The following is a 22,973-nucleotide window of genomic DNA, read 5'->3' as shown; positions in this document are numbered from 1 at the left end:
GCAGTAACCTCCCTCTCTCTTGGTACAGCAGCATTTTTTTGTGCCTTTTTCTGCAAACTGCATTTGCAGTTTCTGTTCCACATTGTTTTGCTGGATACTTTTGTACATCTTTGTCATGTTTTTGTGTTTTAGCTGATTTTTTTGCGACATAGAGCCCATAATGGTCCTGAAGAAGCAGCTTTTAAAAAGTAAAGAAACAGCTAGCTGAAGAGCACAGTGGGGGCATCACAAAGAACACAAGGAAACAAGGAAGGGACAAACCAGGAGGTATCCAGGCAAAACTCAAAGCTAAGCCACACATGCCTTCTGTTCCTACTATTGTTCTGGTTAATGGACGTTCACTGGAGAATTAAACAGATTAACTGCTAAGCTCTTCCCAGAAGATGGTGAAAGACTGTTGTGGAGCGGAGGGAGCTGCGCAGGAGGAAGAGGAAGAAGGTGGAAGAGCTGACTAGTGCAGGACACCATGCTCTGAAACAGCGACAAACCCAGGAGGCGCTGCACCGTTTCAGAGGATCAGCGACTGAAGGCTGCCAGCCAGGTTTCCTCCGGGTGCTAAGGTTTCCCTGACCTTCAAAAACATCCTGTAAGCGCTTACTTATTGTTATTAGGCCACGCCTCCCCAGAAACCCCCAAACTGTGGCTCCCACAAAACTCAAAACATAGAAATATTTGCCACTAAGCATTAAATGTTTTCTGCAGCCGTACTCCTTTGTCGGCCATTGTTACGACCCATTGTGGTGTTTTGGGGGACCTGCCTCGCAGTAGCTCCTCCCTCTTCCTTCCTTGTACAGGTGCTGTGTGTTTGCCTGGTCGCCTCGGGGCAGTGCACAGGAGTGTCTCGCTCCTCCTCTTCCTCCTCCTCCTCCTCCGGGCTTCTGTCAGGCTTTGCCATCCAGCTCGACTCAACCATCATGTACATTTAAGTTTGGTTATCTTTTGTTAGTTTGTTCTGTTATTTTTCCTTTCCATAAATAAAACCTTTGTTGTTCACTTATCGTTGTGTTGTAACAGTGATAATTGCTGATTTCTAACTTTTAAATGTGCTTCAACAGCCTCCTCTGTTTCAGATGATCTCTGCGAGGAGCAGAGACGGAGAACAGACTTCATTAGAATCATCAGAGTGTAGTTTCAGTGTAAACAGATCTGCTGCTTCAGCCTGTGGATAAACTGCTCAAACAAATCTCATTTACTCTGACAGCGACGACGAGCGGCCTTTTTCTGCTCCCCAAGACTTTTATGACCAAGATCACAGCAAGAATAAATGCGGTTAGGCCTGAAAATGGTTACAAATGTTTTGGATACGGAGACAGTGGCTCAAATCTGAAGAAGAAGCACATTGTAACCAAACAAGGTCGAGACCCTGGATTCTGATCAAAGTTACTTCTGACACTGGAGGGAGAGATTTGTGTTTGGCATGTCTGATTTTTACCATCATAAACAGGAAAAGCTACTCAATGTAAGATTTTGACGACACAATCCCAGCTCCATTGGGCTCGACACAAATGCCTTTGTCTTCTCATGTTCCGTATTTCCCCTGATTCAGTCCCATCTGTAACAACCTGGACCGAGGCCACGAGCGTCCGCTGGAGCCGATCTGGTTTGTGTCGCAGTTTTCATCTTCTGTGAGCGCGCCCCGTCATGTTTAAACTCCTCATGTCTTTAAACAAATGTAATAAAAGTCCGGGTAAACATGTGTAATGAACAATCGGCCTCTTCTGGTTCCAGCGCAGCCGCACAGCAACGAACGGATTTAGATGCTCCGATTACACGACCGCAGCGCGTTCTCTCTGTCGGGCCCTAATCGCGTTAAGAAAAAGTCCACGTTTGTTTTGTTTTTTCATGTCAGAAACAGAGAAAGAGAGTTTTGTAAACAGCTGAAATCAGAGACATGTGCTTTGTGCGAGACATGTTTGTTGTTTGAAACTTAATAAAGTCATGTCAGGCCTTTTTTCTGCAACTTGTTTAAATAAATAGGGACTGATTTGCAGAGATGGAAAGAATTCTTCAGTGTAGTTTTAGTCGGGGTTTCAGGATTTTCAAACACTTCCAGGTCACAGTCACGTTATTTCTATCTGTGTGTTTCCTCACAGTTCTCGTCCTGAGCGATGCACTGCAGGGGGATCCCGAAGAAGGAGGTGTAGGAGTCGTTGTACCAGACCAGCAGCTCGGTTCCTCGGGGGATGTCCATGCAGGCTCTGTAGAAGATACACGACCTGCAACACACAGAGGAAACTTTAACGCCCGGGACAAATCCAGGAGAGAAGAAGCTCATTTACTGACAGTTTATTACTGTCAAAAACAACATTCATTAACATGGTTCAACAGATGCACTTTTCTATTTCGTTGTCACTCCCCAGTGCCCAGAACACTAAGAGAAATTTATTGAATTTTAATCTAATCGCAAATCTAATAAAGGTCGATCACGATCCTGTCACTTTCTGGGAAAAAATATGGACGGCGCAATGCTGCAGTGCCTGTCAGGGAAAACCCAGGGAAACACTTGGCCCAAACAAACAGGAAGCACAGGATGGCACATGCGGAAGCTAGAGGAGAGGACCTGGTGATTTTAAGTGTAAAATCAGCTACAAAGTTGCGCAAACTCGTCAAATGGGCAAAACAGAAACACACGAGGAGCCTCAGAGGACCAGGACCAGGACCAGGACCAGGACCAGGACCAGGACCAGGACCAGGACCAGGACCAGGACCAGGACCAGGACCAGGACCAGGACCAGGACCAGGACCAGGACCAGGACACACATGGGGAGGAAAGTTTACCTTCAAAGGGGAAACTACCGATCGCTATTTAGACCATGTGGACTATTTTGAGGCTGGTGGATCAGCTGGACTCTAACCAGTGAACTGTAAGTTTGGTCTTCTTTTATACTAATAAATGCTGTTTATGTACATAGTAAGTTGTTAGCGCTTCACTCCGTAAGTCTTGGCCTTGTGAGGCTTTAAAGCCAAGCCAGTCGCCAATTCTCGCTTCTGACATTCTTCAAACATTCCACTTTTTTGCGTCTCCTTTGCAGATGTTTGTGTGTTGTTGTGAGGGGTTGTTGTTCAGAAGTGTGGAGTCTGTTTTTGAGGATGAGTTTGGCCACAGCATCTGTTTACTTGTAAGTCCAGGAAAGACCACATTTATTGTTTTCTTTCTGTAAAACAAAAATAATCGGATCAAAAATCGAGATCGATCAATATGGGGAAAATAATCATGATTTTTTTTTTTTTTTCAAAATCACCCAGCCCGGCATCGAGGCCTATCCGGTGATATAGGCCTTTGCCTTTGCCGTACAAGCTGAACTTTTCAGTTTGTCGTTAACAAAAACAGTTCAACACAGTGATTGGTCACGTGAAGCCAATTGTGCTAATATTCGAAAAAAACAACATCTTATTGTGATTAAAATTAAATAATAAAAAAAATCCCAATGTACCTGAAATATGTAGAAACAACAACATGACTGATTGCTTTAAGTGTCCCAATGTATTCCAAAAGTTTGTATAGGTGCCCTTGGGGAAAGAGATCCAAATAGCAAAAAAAGCAGCAAACCCAGACTCTCTAAACAAATATGCACAGCATGAGGAAGTACTTAAAAGTGCTGTAGTACTGTGAAAGGCGATATACTTCTTCTTCTTCTTCTTCTTCTTCTTCTTCTTCTTCTTCTTCTTCTTCTTCTTCTTCTTCTTCTTCTTCTTCTTCTTCTTCTTCTTCTTCTTCTTCTTCTTCTTCTTCTTCTTCTTCTTCTTCTTCTAAAAGGCTTATGTAGATGGCCAAGCCAACATGTTTCATCAGGGCTTAATATAAAATGAAATATGTGTTTTCCCATCTCAAGTACTTATTCCAAGGGCAGATTTTTCTACTTGGCAAGTCCAACTCACTCAAATGTAGGGCAAATACTGCTTTAAATGTATCAAGAGCTCACTTTTGTTGCGGTTGTGTGACATCAGGAGTATTTCACACCAGGGAAACGTCAGTAGGAGGTGAAAACAACACAGTCCAGATGATGTTTAGACAACACAAACACTACAGACACTTTTCCACAGAGCCCAGTGCCAAGGTTTGTGTTAGATTACGCTCAGGTCTGTGAGTCTGTGCAGGGCCTCGTCCCTGATAACGCCGACCTGCCCGCCGTGATTTATGGGAGATATCTGCCCCCGCCGCGCTAACGACCCGCTAACGTGGCGAGGCCGGGTTAAAACAACACGTCACTCGCCCAAAAACATCAGCCGCCGCGGCCTGCCGTTTTCAGGAGGCCTTTCCCACCGACGCGCCGACGGGTCCCGGAGGAGAGCGGCGAGAGCGGAGGGAAAGTTCTCAGGAAACTCCGCCAAGCGAGCAGACAGAAAAATGAAGACGCGAGAAACCAAGAAACAGTTACAGCAGTTACAGCAGTTACGGAGCGTTTGAGGGGATTGGAGAAGGCGGCGCTGAGCAGACGCATTATTCACCAGACAAATGGGTTCACTCTGCCACAGGGACACGACTCACAGACCCCCACATTCCTCCAGTTTGGCTTTACCCAAATCTAAAAGTGGCAGAAACACAACAATAACACACACAAAAATGTGACAAAAACACCACTAAAGGGTGATGAAAAAACAAGTGACTAAAATACGGTGAAAAACAACATAAACACAACAAAAAAGGTCTTAGCTTTCAAATGAGGTGTTACTCTGGTCTATAGGCTGTCAGCTCCAGTTGAGAAGCTTTTGGATTTAGGTAAAGCTGAGGAAATGTGCTTGGTTGAAGGTGGGGGAAAGAGATTTTTTTCGATGCATAATTCATATGTCAACATTTTTAGCCCTTGCAGGAAACAGAGAACGATTGAAAAAGCCAGTTTGTTCATCACAGCGGCTAAAGATGGGAGAAATATACATAGGGCACATGTGGAGACAAAGGGACTAAGGCTATATCCACACGAAGACAAAACGCCTACGTTTTCAGAAACTTTCTTTGTAAGCCTGAAGCAGCTCAGTAAATGTGTGCGTCCACATGGGTCGACTCAGGTCTGTGAAAACGGCGCAATTCATCTTCCAGGCCTGTGTGAGGCGCTGTGACGCTAACACAGATGATAGAACAAGATGTAGAGGAGCATGCGCAGTAAACTTTTGTGTAAACAGTGAAAATAAAACAATTCAAGGATTTAGGATCTACAGAAGAGACGAGGAGGAGAGTTTATTCTTCAGACGTAAAAACCTGTCAGTGACTTTTACTGTCAGTCCAAAAACACAGACTGACTCGTGTTTTTCTACTTGTCACCTGTGGCTTGTGGACGGCAGTGGAGCAAAGAGGAGCGGAGTCAAACCATCATAGATCCATGAGTAGAACTCATTATAAGGTCAGTAGATTATGGATCACAGACTCTGGAGCTGTGATGTCATCGTTTTAGTAAAAGATGCGGAGACGTCGTAACAACGGAGCCACGTAAACGGCATTTTGAGATCTTTCCACTCTGGGACCTAGTTTGGAAAATGGCAGTATTTATCACATTTTTTACAGTACTAAACCCCTTAAAGGAATAGGCCACCGTTTTTCCATGCTGAGATATGTTCTTACCTGAGCTTAGACGAGTTGATGCGTACCTGTCTGGTCTTTGCGCATGTCCGTGGAAGAGCGTGGTTGCTTCTAACTTCACCCCGTTTGGAGCTATAGGAATACATTGGGAGAGGCCAAATGCTAACAACATCTTGCGTCGTTTTGCGCGATTGAGGGCACACACAAAGACCAGACCGGTACACATCAACTCGTCTAAGCTCAGGTAAGAACATATCTCAGTATGGAAAACTGGTGAACTATTCCTTTAAGCGAACAGATTTTCTCCAGTTCGACCTTTCCCAAATCTAAAAAGCTTATCGTGCGTAAAAATGCATTAAAAAAAGTGGAGACAACGCGGCAGCAACATGAGGAAAAATCGTAGATCAGTTTTGACGGTCTTAGCTTTCAAATGAGGCTGCAAGCTCCAATCGAGAGGCTTTTTAGATTTGGGTAAAGCCAAACTGGAGAAAATGTGCTCGGTTAAGGCAGAGGATAAGGGGTTCAAGTCTACTGGTTAAAGTACCTCTGATTTGTCTAAAGTTATTTCTCAAAATCCTCTTGAGGGCCAATGGTTCCATGCTAGAGGGCCGGATTTGGCCCCGAGGCCTGGCGTTGCCTACCCCTGCTTTACAGGCTCCCACTCAAATACATTTGGAAGCTTTTTTCAATCTTTAAAAGCCTAATTCGATGAGACGACAGGGTTAACACAGTGCGTATAAAAACTAAAGCCGTCAGTGTGAATATTCCCACAGATGAAGCTCGCCGCTGAGGAATGGCCCGTAAAGGTGAGGGGGCTGTTTTGATGCATGTAGCGCCTTATTACCGCGCACTAACCCCGCTGTAGGTCCGCCGGGTTTTATTAGCGGATGATTTATGGCGGCGGCTGCGCGTCCCCCGGGGCCCGCCACCGTGTTTTTAAAAGCCCTGATTACACGGCCCTGATCTGGAGTAAAAAGTGTGCACATCAGAGGAGTCCCGCTGAAGTTAAACACGTGAAAAAAAAAGGAAAGGAAGCAGCGAGGAGCGGCGTCTGAAGCCGTCCGAACAGCTCTTCACCCGCCGCTTCTGCGCTTCTGCGAGGACAGCGGGGCTTGATTTATGAACAGGCGCAGCTTATTGTGTTTTGACACTCCCTTCCCTTTAGAACGAGGAGAAACAATACCACGGGATGAAAGAGAAAGGCATGTTTATACACTTGAAAGAAGGGCTGGGTATCAGTGCTTTAACAATACTTTTTCCGATGCCTTTACTCAAATATGTGTCGTCTAGAACCAGAAAACAGAGCAATAATGTGTGGAAGAGTTCGTCTCCAATACCAAGAGATGTGAGGAAAAATGGGGAATCATTTGGGGAAAAAATGGGAGAAAATTGGTAGAAATTGTGGCAAAATGCAAAAAAAAAAAAGTGGAGATGAATTGGGAAGATATAGGGAAAATATTAGTGAAAATTTCGAAAAAAAAATTGGGAAAATGAGAAAAAAAAGAAAATGGGCAAAAATGGGGAACAATTGGGGGGAAAAAAATTACATTGGGAAAATGTTAGTGATTAAATGAGCAAAAGTGAGGGGAAAAAATTAAGGTAATAGGCTATATGCACAGTTTCCCCACGTGACGTCTTCCTGGACAGTCAGCCAGACGCAGCACTTCCTGTCGCTGGTCGTTTACATTCACAATTAGCAGGTTCTCACACAAAAATAGCGATAGCTCAGGATCTGGTTAAGGACAACGAGTTACTGATGGACAGTCACAGCAACGTATTATAAACATCATGTTCGCTGTGAATCCAGCACCCAAAGGAAAGGCCAGCTGTCGTAAGGGGCGGAGCTTTTATCTTAGAGCTAAAGGCTAGTGTTGAAAAATGATAATACAACATGTAAAGAAGTAAATATTATTTAAACTACTAACAGGACGATTCTTTTTTGCGCAGGCTCGTTGAAAACTTTGCGCTAGTTTTATTTTTTATTTTGTTAGCCGCGTTAGCTTCAAGACAAAAAACATCCACCGTTATGAACACGGAGGTTTCCTCCAGTGAAGTCGTTGCGTCTAATATTTTTTAACCTGCTCCAGCCACATCCGAACTTTTACTCGCTGTCCTTTACCAAATCTTAAGCTATTGTTTCATTTCTGTGGGACCTGCTAATTTTTAATGGGAAGAGATAACGGACAGGAAGGACAGCGTCTGGCTGACTGTCCAGGCGGAAATCACGTGGGGTCACTGTGCATATAGCCCATTAGAAAAAAAATGGGAAAAAAAACATAAAAAATAAAATACAATGGGAAAAATATGAAAATTTAAAAAAATAATGTGTAGGCAAAAAAATGGGATAAATTGAGAAGAAATGGGGAAGAAATAGGGAAAAGATTAGTAATTGGGAAATAAATAAAAAAAAGTGGAAATATAAGGGAAAAAAATGGGCAAAAATGGGGGGAAAAGGGAATTTTTTTGGAAAAAAATTGGTTAAAATGAGAAAAGACTAGCATTTAAAAAAATGAGCAAAAATGAGGGCGAAAAAATAAGAAAATGAGAAAAAAAGGGGAAAAAATGGAGGGAAAAAAAGAAAAAAATGGGCAAAAATGGGGGGAAAAGGGAACATTTAAAAAAAATATTAAATTGGGAAAATATTAATAATTTAAAAAACAAGCAAAAAATGAGGGGAAAATGTAAGAAAAATAAAAAAATGGGAAAAAAATAATAATAGGAAAATAGGAAAATAGAAATCGAAATAAATAAAGAATTGAGGAAAAATGGAGGGGAAAAACATTTATTTGGGCTGAAACAACCAAGTCACTTTCTTTAAAGGAACAGGCGACCGTTTTTCCATACTGAGATATGTTCTTACCTGAGCTTAGATGAGTTGATACGTACCTGTCTGGTCTTTGTGCCCGTGGAAGAGCTTAGTCGCTTCTAACTTCACCCCTGTTTGGAGCTATAGGAATATGTTGGGAGAGGCCAAATGCTAGCAACATCTTTGGTTGTTTTGCGTGACTGAGCGCACGCACAAAGACCAATCAGGTATGCATCAACTTGTCTAAGCTCAGGTAAGAACATATCTCAGTGTGGAAAACAGTGGCCTGTTCCTTTAATGCTGTCCCTGGACCAACAGCATCAACACTTGGATCTAAAAAGAGGAGATCTGTTTCGGTTCCTGCTTTCGATACTTTCGGTTCTGCTGGTATAAAAAAAATTGAACATTATTTCCCATACCAGACAGTTTAACAGCACCCAGCCCTAGTTGTGACTAATCCGTTATTTGTTTCTCAGTGTCTCCAAAATCCCCCTAAAAGTCGAATGCGTTATTTATTTGACATCCTCTGGTGATTGTAAACCCCTTGCCACTCTTTCTAATAAAACTCCCTTTTCCCACATTTGTCAGTGCTAAATTATTTTCTCTTCAGACGCTCTTCCTGCCCTCGTCCCGTCTGTTTGCTGTGCTTTCCCTAAGTTAAATAATCATTCCGTCTCTCTTTAGCGCCGTCTGTGTATTTGTCTTTGCTCTTAACACATCGCTCATGTTTAAACTCCGCTCCAGACTTTCACTCTCTCCTGGAAAGGCGATTGTTGACCTCGGTGAGTCAGGCTGAGAGCGGAGGAAGCGAGAGTCCCATTTTACACAACTTGATTTGAACTGGATTGGCTGTCAACAATGTGCACTCGAAAACCTTAGAAGACGATGAAGATAAGGTCGTGGTGACTTTCCGTGAGAGACGGCTCCACAAACGGGACAGACGACAGTCAAAGAGGACGTAGAAACATGCAGTTACAATAAAGACAAGAAAGATGGCGACATGTTGGTAAACGAAACACAGTGTTGAGATTTTTAGCTGGTTTCCTCCTTAACGCCTTAATGTCAGTGTCTAAAAACAAAAGATAAACAAAGATTTCCAAAAAGTTACTCCAACATCGCGCTGCAGTGTTTGGTATCCACGTGTAGCACGAAAGGCTGTGACCGAGATGTAGTCCAAATATGGTCATTTGCTTTGTGGGAGACGGCAGCATCTCCACTTTAGTCGCTCCTACAGACTCCACACTTTACAGGCTCAGACTCAACTCCATTTGGAAGACTTTTTCACACCACACAGAAAGAAGTCTAAAATAGTTGATTATAGTGAAGATGTTCTTATGTATGTATCTTTAAAATAGTATGTCTTTTAGCTTAAAGGGACTATACAGAGTTTAAGAATGTTAAAATGTGGTGTCTTCCTCCCCTTACATGTTTCAACAATGTCCTAAGGTGTAGATTGAGCCCAGACCTGTTCACCACAACTGCCTCTAAAACCCTGCACTGTCACTCAAAAAGGTGTTAATTTAGGTCTGAAGTGCCGTCATGCACGAGCTTAAAGGGATATTTCAGGATTTTTGACATAGGGCCTCATTTCCTAGTTATCCAGAGTGTTACTGATTTCCGGAGATATTTTTTTTGTAATTTATGCAGTTCTTATGTTTGAAGAGTTTCGTGGCGCTAGGCTAATGCAAGGCTAGCGCATTTCTATGGTCTCAGCTAGCCATCCATCCATCCATCCATCCATCCATCCATCCATCCATCCATTTTCTTCCGCCTTATCCAGGGCCGGGTCGCGGGGGCAGCAGTCTCAGCAGAGATGCCCAAACTTCCCGATCCACACACACCTCCTCCAGCTGTTCTGGGGGGACCCCGAGGCGACACCAGGCCAGCTCGGAGACATTGTCCCACCAGCGTGTCCTGGGTCTTCCACGAGGCCTTGTCCCACTAGGACATGCCTGGAACACCTCCCGCGGGAGGCGACCAGGAGGCATCCGGAACAGATCCCGAGCCACCTCAGCTGCTCCTTTCGACGTGAAGGAGCAGCGACTCTACTCCGAGCTCCTCCCGGGTAACTGAGCTCCTCACCCGATCTTGCAGGGTGCGCCCAGCCACCCTGCGAAGGAAACTCATTTCGGCCGCTTGTATTCGCGATCTTGTCCTTTCTTATAACGCCAGACTAACCATATAAATGTCTGTGTCATTTCTGGAATATAACTGACCTTGCGTTACATGAATGATCGAATTTTGAGGGACTATTTTCTCGCAGATCACTCCGCCGCTGTGTAGCTTATACAACCACGAAGCTGATGCTGCTCAAATATAATTTATTTTAAATGCAAAATGGTTAAAATTCTGGCGTTATAAGTGATGTGCCTCAGGTGCACTGTGGAGCGGGTCACACTGTTTTTAAAGCATTCCTTACAGAGATCCATCCATCCATCCATCCATCCATTTTCTTCCTCTTGTCCATTTCCGGGTCGTGGGGGCAGCTGTTGGAGTTGCCCAAATCACACTGCACCAGCCCCTTATGGCTCCTCCTGCAGGTGGTGGGTCCACAGAAGGACGGCCTCATGGTTCTAACCGGGCCTGTTGGTCTCTCATAAGGGGCTTCTGAACCGCTCTTTGTCTGACCCGTCACCTATAGGACCTGTTTGTCATGGGAGACCCTACCAGGGGCACGAAGCCCACGACAATATAGCTCCGAGGATCATTCGGGCGCTCAAACCCCCCCACCACGTGAAGGTGGCGGCTCCAGGAGGGGCCTTACAGAGATATCAACCACAAATCAAGTGTGGAATTCAGCATTTTTTGACTGTTACCATATTGCATAAGTATGGACCCCCCCTTTAACTTTTGACACTTTGCCATGCTATGAACAATAAACACAAATATATTTAGTTGAAATTTTATGTGAAAGACACACACGAAGTGACACACAATCGCGAAGTGAAATGAAATTTATATATGATTTTGAATCATATATAGCGGGATGTGGATAAGTACCGGCCCCGCTATATTTTTAGTGCAAACACCTGCCTTCAGAAGTTTCCTGATGATTTCTGAATGATCACATGTTGACCCAATGACTAGAGTCTAATGTGTGTTTCTAATGTCAGTTCAAATACAGCTGCTCTGTGATGGTCTCAGCAGACACACCAGGCAGGTCCGGGATCAACTTATTGAGAAGTATAAAGCTGGGTTAGGTTATACAAAGATTTCCAAAGCTTTGAACATCTCTCAAAGTACAGTTAAATACACCATCCAGGAATGGAAAGAGTATCTGCAAACCTACCAAGACCCGGCCGTCCTCTTTACTGACCGAACAAGGACAGCACTGACCAGGGCTGTTACCAAGAAGCCTATGATGACCCTAGATGAACTGCAGAGAGCTACAGCTCAGGTGGGGGAAACTGTCCACAGAACAAATATTAGTCGTACACTGCACAAATCTGTCCTTTATGGAAGAGTGGCTAGAAGACGCCATTTTTGAAAGAAAACCATAAGAAGTCCTGTTTGCTGTTTGCCAGAAGCAACACGGTGGCCTCCATAGCATGGCAAAATGTTGACAAGTTAAAGGGGGGGGCGAAACTTATGCAACCCACTGCAGTTACCCCAATAGGATTCTTAGCTGCACCAACTCTGTGTCAGATCATAGGCTGTTGTGACGTCATGTGAACGCTGCCTATAAATGACAAACCGGTTGGTACAGGTGAACAATTTGATGCCAAGTCAGTCAGCAATGAAAACCTATGACCTGCAGGTTCATGGGTTATGGATAATAACAGCTCAGAAGCTAAGAAGGAAAATGAATCTTAAGAAAATATATTCCCGCACAACACAAAAAAGTATGTCTGTTACACGAAGTGGAGTCGACCTCTGGAACACCTGAGAAGAGGATTTAAAAATGCATTCAGCTGTAGTACAATTTAAAATAATGTACAGAAAGCAAATACTGGAAAAGTCTGCAAAACTCCTGTAATTAATCATCTGTTCCTGAACTGTGAATTGTCTTTGTTATTTTGATCCGATAATGAGAAGTATGTTATGAATCCGGATTTATTATGTGATGTCCAGAATGTGCACCTTCAACCTTATGCAAGAGCAACACAAGAACGTCATGATCTAGTTACTTTACTGTTGGGATTCGCTAAGAGGAGCCGTTTGTTGATTTAATTCGCTACTAAGGCAATTCCTCAGTCTGGAATTGCCGCACAGATCTCATGGTTAAAGCCTAAATATACAATAAAAATGATTGTGCCGTGAGCAGTAGTTTAAGTTGTGTAAGTCTGAAAGGAGGGGCAGGGCCTTATAAGTTATAACTAACTTCTTCCTATTCCATTTGAGAAGCACTAATACCTCTTATGTTGTGAAAAATTCTGTATGTTATATGTATACTATACCTGTATGCATCTGTTGCTCAAATAAACTAAACTAAACTAAGCTCTACAATAACTACATCTTAGGTTTAGTGTAATGTGGTCACATGTGATGCACTTTCACCATCGGCGCAGAATTCACATATTTGGGTCAAGAGTGTGCACTTCATAAGGTGCATTATGCAACTTTTATGTGGGGAAAAAGTTTATATTTGTGTGTGTTTGACCAAAGGTGAGAGAACACCTTCAAAACAACTGATCCTGGAGGCCACTGTGAGGGAAAGTAAAGGCTGACCACTCGCACCCTCTCTACCAGTGTTAATTTCGTCGACTAAAATATTTAGTCTTAATTTTAGTCAAAGTGATATTTTTGACGACTAAAATTGGACTAAAACTAAATTAAAAGTTTCTCATGAGACTAAAACTATGACTAAAATGTCCAGATATTTTAGTCGACTAAAGTAAGACTAAATAAAAATGAAAAGGAGAGACTAAAATCATCCAAACTTCTATTGAGCTTCTGAAAGAGCCTCAGATCATGTAAATTCTCTGCCAAAGGATCAGCTCTGAGCTTTGTTCATGTGGAGCAGCTCCATGAAGCAGAGGAACAACATTAAATATGATTATAATGAATATTATCAATGCAAAGTCCACTAAATTAGTCTTAAATTTAGTCGACTAAAACTAGACTAAAATGGAAACGTTTTTTTTGACTAAATATCGACTAAAATTAAGTTACATTTTAGTCAAAAGACTAAAACTAAAATAAAATATGTCGTCAAAATTAACACTGCTCTCTACAAGGTCAAATACGCACAAATATCAATTCTATTCTTTTCACATAACAAGTTGCATAATGCACCTTGAAGACTTTAATTCTACTTTCGATAACCAGTCGGTGCTAAATAGCTTGAACGCCTCTCCGATGAGTCACACATACTGGGCATTTTCTGAAAACGAACCGCTTCCTTAGACGGACGAGTTCATCAAGTTTTACCGAGAAGCCTGCGCAGAGCGAAGGGAAGAGCCGGCGTGGAGGACGTCTGTGCCTGGGCAGCGTGAACGTCCAGCATGTACAGGACGTCTGGTTCTGCAGCGGCGGGATGACAGCGCAGGAACGTCCCGTCACCTGTCATTTGTGCGAGTCCAGGGCTTTCCCGTCGGCGAGCCACTCCTTTCGCAAGAGGACGGGACATGTTTATTTATGAGCCACGGCTTCGCACGTCTCCACTTTGGGAAGAACCGATGTGACAAAGGTACGTTTGTTTTTTTCATCACATTTCAGCCACTTCTTCCATCGCTTTTTTGCCATGTTTTTGTTGTCACGCTTTTGTCACTCTTTTGTTTTTGTGTTGTTCTTTTGCTGTGATTTCAATGTTGCTTTATCCAAGGAGCTTTCAGAGTCACAGTGTTAATTTTGACACCATATTTTAATTCAGTTTTAGTCTTAGTCTTTTGACAAAAATGTAATTCGATTTTAGTCTAGTTTTAGTCGACTAAAATTGTAAGTAAAGTTAGTCGACTAAATTTAAGACGAATTTAGTCGACTTTGCTTTGATAATATTCATTATAATCCAGTGTTAATTTTGACAACATATTTTGATTTAGTTTTAGTCTTTTGACGAAAATGTAATTCGATTTTAGACTAGTTTTAGTTAAAAAAAAAAATCTTCAATTTTAGTCTAGTTTTAGTCGACTAAAATTAAGACGAATTTAGTCGATTTTGCATTGATAATATTCATTATAATCATATTTAATCTTGTTCCTCTGCTTCATGGAGCTGCTCCACATGAACAAAGCTCAGAGCTGTTCATTTGGCAGTGAATTTACATGATCTGAGGCTCTTTCAGACGGTCAATAGAAGTTTGGATGATTTTAGTCTCTCCTTTTCATTTTTATTTAGTCTTATTTTATTCGGCTAAAATATCTGGACATTTTAGTCATAGTTTTAGTCTCATGAAAAACTTTTAATCTAGTTTTAGTCCAATTTCAGTCGTCAAAAACAACACTTTGACTAAAATTAAGACTAAATAAAAGTCGACGAAATGAACACGGGCTCGGTTCAGATGTTAGTTAAGAGGTTCAAATCTTATCGGTGTCTCAAGATCCTTAAGTGGTTAGATTGTTATCAGTGTTTCCCTTTCAGGTTGTTGTTGTAGAATAAAGAATCTGCGTAACAAACATATGAAACACGTTTTATCACCTGCACTATGACTGTAGACACTTATTTTGTTGCAGTGTGGATGACTGATGACGTTTTTACACATGGCCTTGTTCTTCTTGTTCTTTTTCTGACTATTTGTGCTGTTGCTATAAGACCATGTCCCCAATGTGACATCCATGAAGTCTTCCCTGGTGTAAAAGTGTTCCTTTGAACTATGAAAACACCGATCATCCGCAGCTCCATGTGATTTAGGACAGATTTAAGACGTTGCTTTGCTCATGAATACGGTGAATTATGATGCATTGTTTTGTATGGAAATAGTCGGCGCGTAGAAACAGCCCAGGGCACACATACATATAAAACAACAATGACGATGATCGATTGTTTCACGCTATCACATGTTAGTAACAGAAATAAAATGTATCTGTGCCAATACCTTGATTCAGACTTTGGTGCTTCCTGGGTTTGTGAGCTGTATTTATTTTCTTTATGACTCTATAAATGTTGTCTAAGAGAGTAAGATGTGCCAGGACAACACCGAAGACTAGCAGTTTCAAAATATTACAAAAATGTGTTCCAATATTAACCTCTTAACCCCCACCTGAACCGAGCAAAAAAGATTCTTTAAAAAAGCAACAAAATAGCGATGAAAATGAGGAAGAAAAAGCAACAAAAACATTCTGAAAAAGCAACAATAGCGCAAGAAAAAAGTGACATAAGAGCGACAAGAAAGGGATTAAAACTTGACGTAAACGCGACACAAAACACTTAAAAAAAGTGACGATCAGTTCTCAGCTTCCAAATGAGGCACTACGCTGGCCTAGGTTGTAAACTCTCCAGTCGAGAAGCTTTAAGATTTGAGGAAAGGCAAATTGGAGAAAATGCAAAGAGGTTAAATCAACACATTTGTCTAAAAACAAAGACATATCTTTTAGAATGAAACAATAGCGGAGCTCTGTGTGTTTTTCTTTTATGTATTTCCTTATCACATTGTATTGTTATTGTCGACTGTTTTTATTTGTTTTATTGTCGTTCGTATTTGTCTTCTACATATTACAGAGCAATATATTTGAATGATACTTTTTGTTCTGGTTTTGAGCAAAGTGTAGAAATCTCTTGTTTGAATGTTTTATCACAGCACATGTGCAGCACTGAAGTGGATTTGGAAAATACAATTTAGAATTGATTTGACAATGGACACATAGTGGGTAAAGTTTAAGATCAAGTATAAAACACCAAATGCATTCTTCTCTTGTACAGAGAGAGTTCTGCCGAGTCGGAGTCACTGCAGACTGTGGGAGCCATGGCTGGGACTTACGGTGAGTCTTTATTTCTATTGCTTTAAGATAATGATGTGCTCCAGGCCAGTTTCTTCACAGCAGATGTAATTCAAAACATGCTAAATAACGTTATGTTGAAGTCACTTTGACGACACGTTTGTTCCAGTTTTATGTTCTTCTGCACTTCTCCACAAGGGAAGTCTGCGCCCCATGTGGTCTTTACATAAAAACGAGCAAAACCACAATGTCAGCACTCTGTACAAACTGCTCACTTTACAAAATAGATGCTCTTTACTCGGGCTCATTTAAAAACTTGAGTTGGTAAGGCAAATTGTGTCATATTCTGAGAAAATAACATTTTTTAATTATATATGAATGATATATATATAGTTATATATATATATATATATACATACATAATTGAGCAAAACATGATCACAATATACAAACAACAAACATATGCATTTAAAGGGGAATATAGGCCACCGTTTTGAAATACTGAGATATGTTTTTTCCTTAGCTTAGACGAGCTCTTCCATGTTTTCCCTATTCAAATACGGTTACATAAGAAAAAGGGGAAAAGAAAATCATCAGGAAACTTCTGAAGGCAATTGGTTGCACTAAAAGGAAACGGGGGCCTGTACTTGCACATCACACGTTTCAGTTTTTTATTCATAAAAAAAAAATCAAAATCATGTATAAATTTCATTTCACTTCACGATTGTGTGTGTCTTTCACATACAATTTCAGTTATATTTATGGTCCATAGTATGGCAAAATGTAGAAAAGTTAAAGGGGGCCCATACTTATGCATACCACTAATCCGGAGCTCATTACATACCTGTGGTGTGATGATGCTGGGAAATGACAGTGTTTCATTTAATTGCAGGTTAAAAGAAGGAAGTTTCAGATATTACTACGAAGACAATACATAAAGGCCACACTTCAAATCAACCCACATTATATAATACAGTATCAAAATATTGAGCAAATGTAAATGATTTTTCTGCTTTTATACTAAAATAAAATAAAATGTTGCCCAATATTTGCCTAATTTTTAAAAATTTCTCTAATTTCTTCCCAAAATGATTCCTGATTTTTCACTCATTTCTGATTCTGACATTTCTTGACATTGAGATGAACACGATATTGTAAATTAGCAGATCTGACACATATTATTGTTCTGTTTTCTGGTTCAAGACGATCGTTGAAGTACTGGTTTCCATTGTTTCCATTTCTGTTGTTCATTCACTGCCAAACTTATTAGAATCATGTAGGATTCTGCATTTTTAACAGATTCCTTTTGTTTTCAGCCTCCGAGCTCCGTATCGCGATGTTTGGGAGCAGTTTCCAGGACATGACGACTTTGACCAACTTCATCTCTGGACAGAACGACCAAAACCAAGATCAGACTCTTTCAACAAAGAAGTCACAGTCTGTTCAAGGAATGTGGAAACAAACGCCGTTCACCGTTTTTAAAGCGACGCACTGGCAGCTCCTCGACAAAGTTAAACATGAAATAAAGCAATGTGTGGCCAACTGTCCTCCAGGGCCAAACGTCCTGCTGCTGCTGGTCGACCCCGACAGTTTCTCAGAGTCAGACAGTGAAAGACTAGAATACATCTTAGGCTTTTTCGACAAAGACGCCTTTGACTTTTCAATAGTGGTGACAACACAAGACAGCACTACTTTAAATCCCTTTGTACAAAACATGATAGAGAAGTGCAGTCAGAGGCAGCACAGAATAAACCTGAGCGTGAGGCGCCGCCCAGTTTCCAACATTCAGGAACTAATGAGAAAATCTGAAGATCTGGTCAACCAAAACCGAGGGCAACACCTGAGCCTCTCCGAAACACAAGAGTCAGTGAAGCGTCAGGGACTTCAGGCACCAGTCCGACCTCCCAAACCTCAGCTCAATACCCCGTCCTACCAAACTCCTCGAGGCCAGAGCAGCATTGACGACACACTCACAGTGACTCCACAAACTCAGAAACGCATCACAGTCTTTCAAGAAACTCCTCCAAACAATCAGACAGTTCAGACGAGTTCTGCCGATCGCAGGAAACCTCCCAGTTCACTCACACAGACACATCCTGAACACACGGACAAACAGCCTCTCAATATTGCACTGTGTGGAAGGTTCACCACCTGGAAAACCCTATTATTCCAAGCCATTTTACAGCCAAACCTGTCGGACTTACCATCAGCAGATTTCATTAAACAAAAAGACATCTGTGGGCATCTAGTTTCTATTGTGGATCTGCCTGCTTTGTGCAGAAAGTCAGTGGAAAAAGCGAGGAAAGACATTTCTGAGGCAGTTTCTGCCTGTCATCCTGAAGGCGTCCATGCTTTTGCCCTGGTGCTGCCTGTCGGACCCAGCTCCATTGAGGACAAACTGGAGCTAGAAACGCTCCAAAACATCTGTGGACAAAATATCAACCCTTTAACAATGGTTCTGTTCACAGTCGACTCAAAACCAGCAGCTAAAGACGTCAGTAACTATGTCCAATACAACTCAGAAATACAAGCTCTGTGTCGCAGCTGTGAAGGACGTTATTTCATCTTCAACATTAATGACCAGAGACAGGTCCCAGAGCTGCTGAAGATGGTGGAGGACATGAGCAGGAACAGACCCTTCACAGCAGATCTGCTCCCAAAACCTGTGGTGAAACCAATACCATCTGAGCGAAAAAGAACTTCACGAAGCTTTAAACCTGTGGGGAGCTGTGAACCTCTGAGAGTGGTGATGGTGGGAAAGACCGGCTGTGGGAAAAGTGCTACAGGGAACACTATTTTAGGACGAGATGAGTTTTCATCCAAAACAGCTCAAACATCTGTGACCACGTTGTGCAGAAAAGCAGAGGGGGACGTTGCAGGTCGTCCAATAGAAATCGTGGACACGCCCGGTCTCTTTGATACGACTTTATCAAACGCTGAAGTCCAGCAGGAGCTGGTGAACTGCATTAGTCTGTTAGCTCCTGGACCTCACGCCTTTTTAATGGTGCTGCAAATCGGTCGCTTTACGAAAGAGGAGCAAGAAACCGTGGAACTCATCAAAGACTTCTTTGGAGAAGAATCACAAAAGTTCATCCTGGTCCTGCTCACCAGAGGAGATGAACTGAGAAACACAACAGTCAAAGAATATCTCGGAGAGGACAGCTACGTCCGGAAGGTGATCAATGACTGTGGAGGCAGATATCACGTTTTCAACAACAACTCAGAGAACCGTGAGCAGGTCACAGAGCTGATCCACAAAATCGACTCAATGTTGAGTGAAAATGAAGGAACCTACTACACTTCAGAGATGTTCAAAGAGGCAGAACAGGCCATCGAGAAGGAAACAGCAAAGATACTGAGAGAAAATGAGCCAGAAATCATAAGACAAAAAGAAGAACTTAAACTGAAACTTATTGAAGATTTGAAAGAGGTGCAAGAGACAAGAACTGAAATGCCAAAAAAGGTCTTAAAGATTGCAGAAAACCTCACAGAAAAAGAAGAGAACTTCATTAGAGAACAGGAGAGGAGGCAGTGGGAGAAGGAGAAGCGAAAGCAGGAGGAGGAGCTGAGGAAGTTAGAGGAGGATCTACAGAAAAAACGCTTCCAAATAAAACAAGACAATTTACAGAGACAAATGGAGTGTGAACAGAAGAACCCGGCGCTGCCTGACATGATGATGATGTCCGTCACTTTGGAGGAAATCAAAAAGGAGATGGCATCGTGGGAGAGGCAGCGGCGGGAGTGGTGGGAGAAACGGCACGAGGAAGACCGAGAGCGGCGTCTCGAGGAGCAGGAGCTGACCAGGAAACAGCAGAGAGAGTACGAGGAGGAGCGCGGCAAGTACGAAGAGGAACGGCACAAGTACGAGGCCAGGTTCAGGGACGAGCGGAGGCGGCAGGAGGAGCGGCTTCAGGAGAGCTACCTGGAGGAACTGGAGAAGATGAAACGGGAGCACGAGACCGAGGTGCGGAGACAAGCCGTCAGGTACAACGAGTTCCACGCCAAGTACGCTGAGGTGAAGGCCAATGACGCCCAGCGCTTCAACAAAGACCTGATGCTGCTGAAAATAATGCAGAACAAAACGCACAAGGAAAACTACTACCTGCTGAAAGAGAAGCACAAGAGTGAGCAGAAGGCGCTGTTCAAGAAGCACAAAAAGAACGAGAAGGACACGATACTGCAGAGGGAGATGGAAATGTTATCGAAGCAACACGAGAAGGAGATTCAGCTCTTCATCAGGGACAGGACGGACACGGACAGAGACAACAGGGCCTGCCCCATTCTGTGAACTGCGTCACATTAAACACGAGGCAAAGGTTTAGAAACAAGTGACGGAACTTAGCACAAAGTTGTTATTATTATTTTTTCTCAATTGTTGTTTTTGCCGAGAGGAAAACTTTAACTGAAATTGAGTTTTGAGTAATTGTAGCTCAATACACCGGTATGAACGGCTGAAAAAAGATGATGTCGAGTTAGTGTTACTAATGCAAGTCCCACTGACAGGGTTTATACAGGCCGAAAGCAAATGTCCAAATACTTTAAGGGGAGACACTACAGGCAAAACTCAATTTTTTTCAGTTTTCAGGTTTTGGGCCAAATTGGTCTCTGAACATATAAGCTTTCACCCGGAAACCAATAATACACCGAATCTTCACAAAAACATGTTTAAATATTGCGCTGATTCAATGTTCCCCCATAGACTTATATGGGACAATGCAATTTCAAGGGCCTTTTTCTCAAAACACATTTTTCTGTCTGTGGCGACACTATGTCCACGTCAGTCGGACCTAATGTCTTCACATTTTCCAGCCTTGGACTGAACAATATTTGGTAGATTTTTTCAGAGAGATTTTTTATTATTTAATCCCTTAAGCCCCATTTATTGAGTTTTGAATGTCAAAAAATTCAGAGAAAAATACATTTTTACAAATCTTTCCACTAAAAAACAGCTTATTTTAAAACTAAACAAGAAATCCAAAATCCCCTCTGAAAAAGTCTTGAGAACTCATTTATCAATAAAATGAAACCATAAATTTGAATGTAGCTCTATCCATTATTCAGATTTCGTCGCCGAAAAGATGTGAAATTTGGGGCATTTTTAGGCATAAAACACCTTGTTCTTATATGAAAAGATAAAATGACAGAAAACTTGCAATGTATTTTTTTCTCACATTTATGCCACTGATCGACAGCAAAAGTTTCAAATTGATATCTGTGAATTTAAATTTTTTCCCTATTCACCTGCAGTGTCTAACCTTAATGCCACAAGTGCAGAGAAAAGATTTCGCTGCTTATTTCATTTTGTAGGATATGCAAATTTCCTCAAACAGAGGAAAGAGAGTTGGACAAAATGGGAAACTTTTGAGCAAAAGTAATGTGGTCAAATTACATGTTTATCGACCGTGATTTTGGTGTTCATGATAAACTAGTAAAAAAGTGTTGAGCTATGTCAGCGAGCGATGGCTGAATGAGGTGAGGCTTCCATAGGACTGTTCGTTTGGTGTCTCTTAGTAGAGACTGGACAGTTTTTGGTTGTTTGCATATTTAAGTGATGTATGTGATCCTGCAGTCTGAATGTTTTAGATTTTAGGCTGACTGTTGCCTTAATGTTTGGTGCAGCCCTGTGAGGCGACTTCTGTTGTGATATTGGGTTATACAAAACCATTAAACTTGAAACTTGAAACTGTATCTGTCTGCATGTTTACAGAAATGTTAATTAATATGCAGTGTCCATGATATAAATCAATCAAATTAATAAATAAAGCCCCAAACGGACATTAGAGCAGTGGTTCTCAACCTTTTGGCGCCGCAACACCCATTTTAACAGTAAAAGGGATTCGTGACCCCCGCCGGGGTCACACCGTGAGAAATAGAAATAGTAGCCTACATAATTCTTAACCTCTTAACTCCCGCCTGAACCGAGAGGATCTTTTTCCTCATGTCATCACATTTTTTTTCCATCATTTTTTTGTTGGGTATTCAACTCATTTTTTGTATCTTTTTGTCATTTTTGTCACATTTTTGTCATTTTTTGTCAAATTTTTATCACATTTTTGTCATTTTTTGTCACATTTTTTCGTCCATTTTTTGTCAATTTCTTGTGACATTTTTGCCACTTTTTCATCAATTTTTCGTCACTTTTTTGTCAATGTTTTCTCACTTTTTTGTCCCATTTCCATCATTGTTTTCGTCTCAGTTTTTTTCCAGAAGCTTTTGGACTGGGGTAAAGCCAAACTGGAGACAATGTGCTCGGTTCAGGTGGGAGTTGAGGGGTTAAAAAACAAAACAAAACAAAAAAAATTGCTAAAATTAAATTAATCAAACTACAAACAAATAATGGCACTCTGGTAAAATACCACACACATGCTACAATAAAATATCAGATTATATGCTAATGAAAATATGGCTATTTTATCTAAATGATCTGGCGACCCCCCAAATTTGTCTCGCGACCCCCTTGGGTTGAGAACCACTGCATTAGAGTGATCGCCAGTGTAGGGGTGTCTGTAAGTTTGCAAAATGAGGACAGATAGAGAGAGATCTGCAGTAATTTAATTTAATTTCAGGGTAAAGGATCCGGAAAATATCTCGGAGGATCCGGCAAAGATTTGATCTGATATAATGGTGTTCCGGCAAATGTTTTAGCCTGTTCCTTGAATCCATCGCATCAGACCAAAAGTGTTCCTGAAGATACTAATTTACAAATTAAGCACAGGAGATCTGAAAGTAATTCCTCCCCGCTTCAAGCAAAGCCCTTTTTAATTTGCAAACTGAGAGCAGGAACAGGATTTTCAAAGGTAAACGATCAAGCTCCTCCCTCTCCCTCCTGATTGACATC

The 22,973-nt window shown here is 41.8% G+C and overlaps 1 protein-coding gene across 1 annotated transcript in view; it reads right to left on the bottom strand.

The window, feature by feature from the left end:
• prdm6 (PR domain containing 6) overlaps positions 1–22,973 on the bottom strand; it is a gene marked incomplete at its 5' end in the record, with an annotated part of 189,340 nt that overhangs the window by 49,483 nt on the left and 116,884 nt on the right. The window contains one exon of the mRNA XM_079567809.1: positions 2,092–2,216. Within this exon, the coding sequence (XP_079423935.1) occupies positions 2,092–2,216 (125 nt within the window). The remainder of the gene's footprint in view (positions 1–2,091; positions 2,217–22,973) is intronic.

Source organism: Gobius niger (genome assembly GCF_951799975.1).
Source record: "Gobius niger genome assembly, chromosome: 1".
In the NCBI taxonomy this organism is placed as follows: Eukaryota; Metazoa; Chordata; class Actinopteri; order Gobiiformes; family Gobiidae; genus Gobius; species Gobius niger.
Note: the sequence above shows the minus strand (reverse complement) of the source record. Positions and strands in the feature narration are given on the sequence as shown.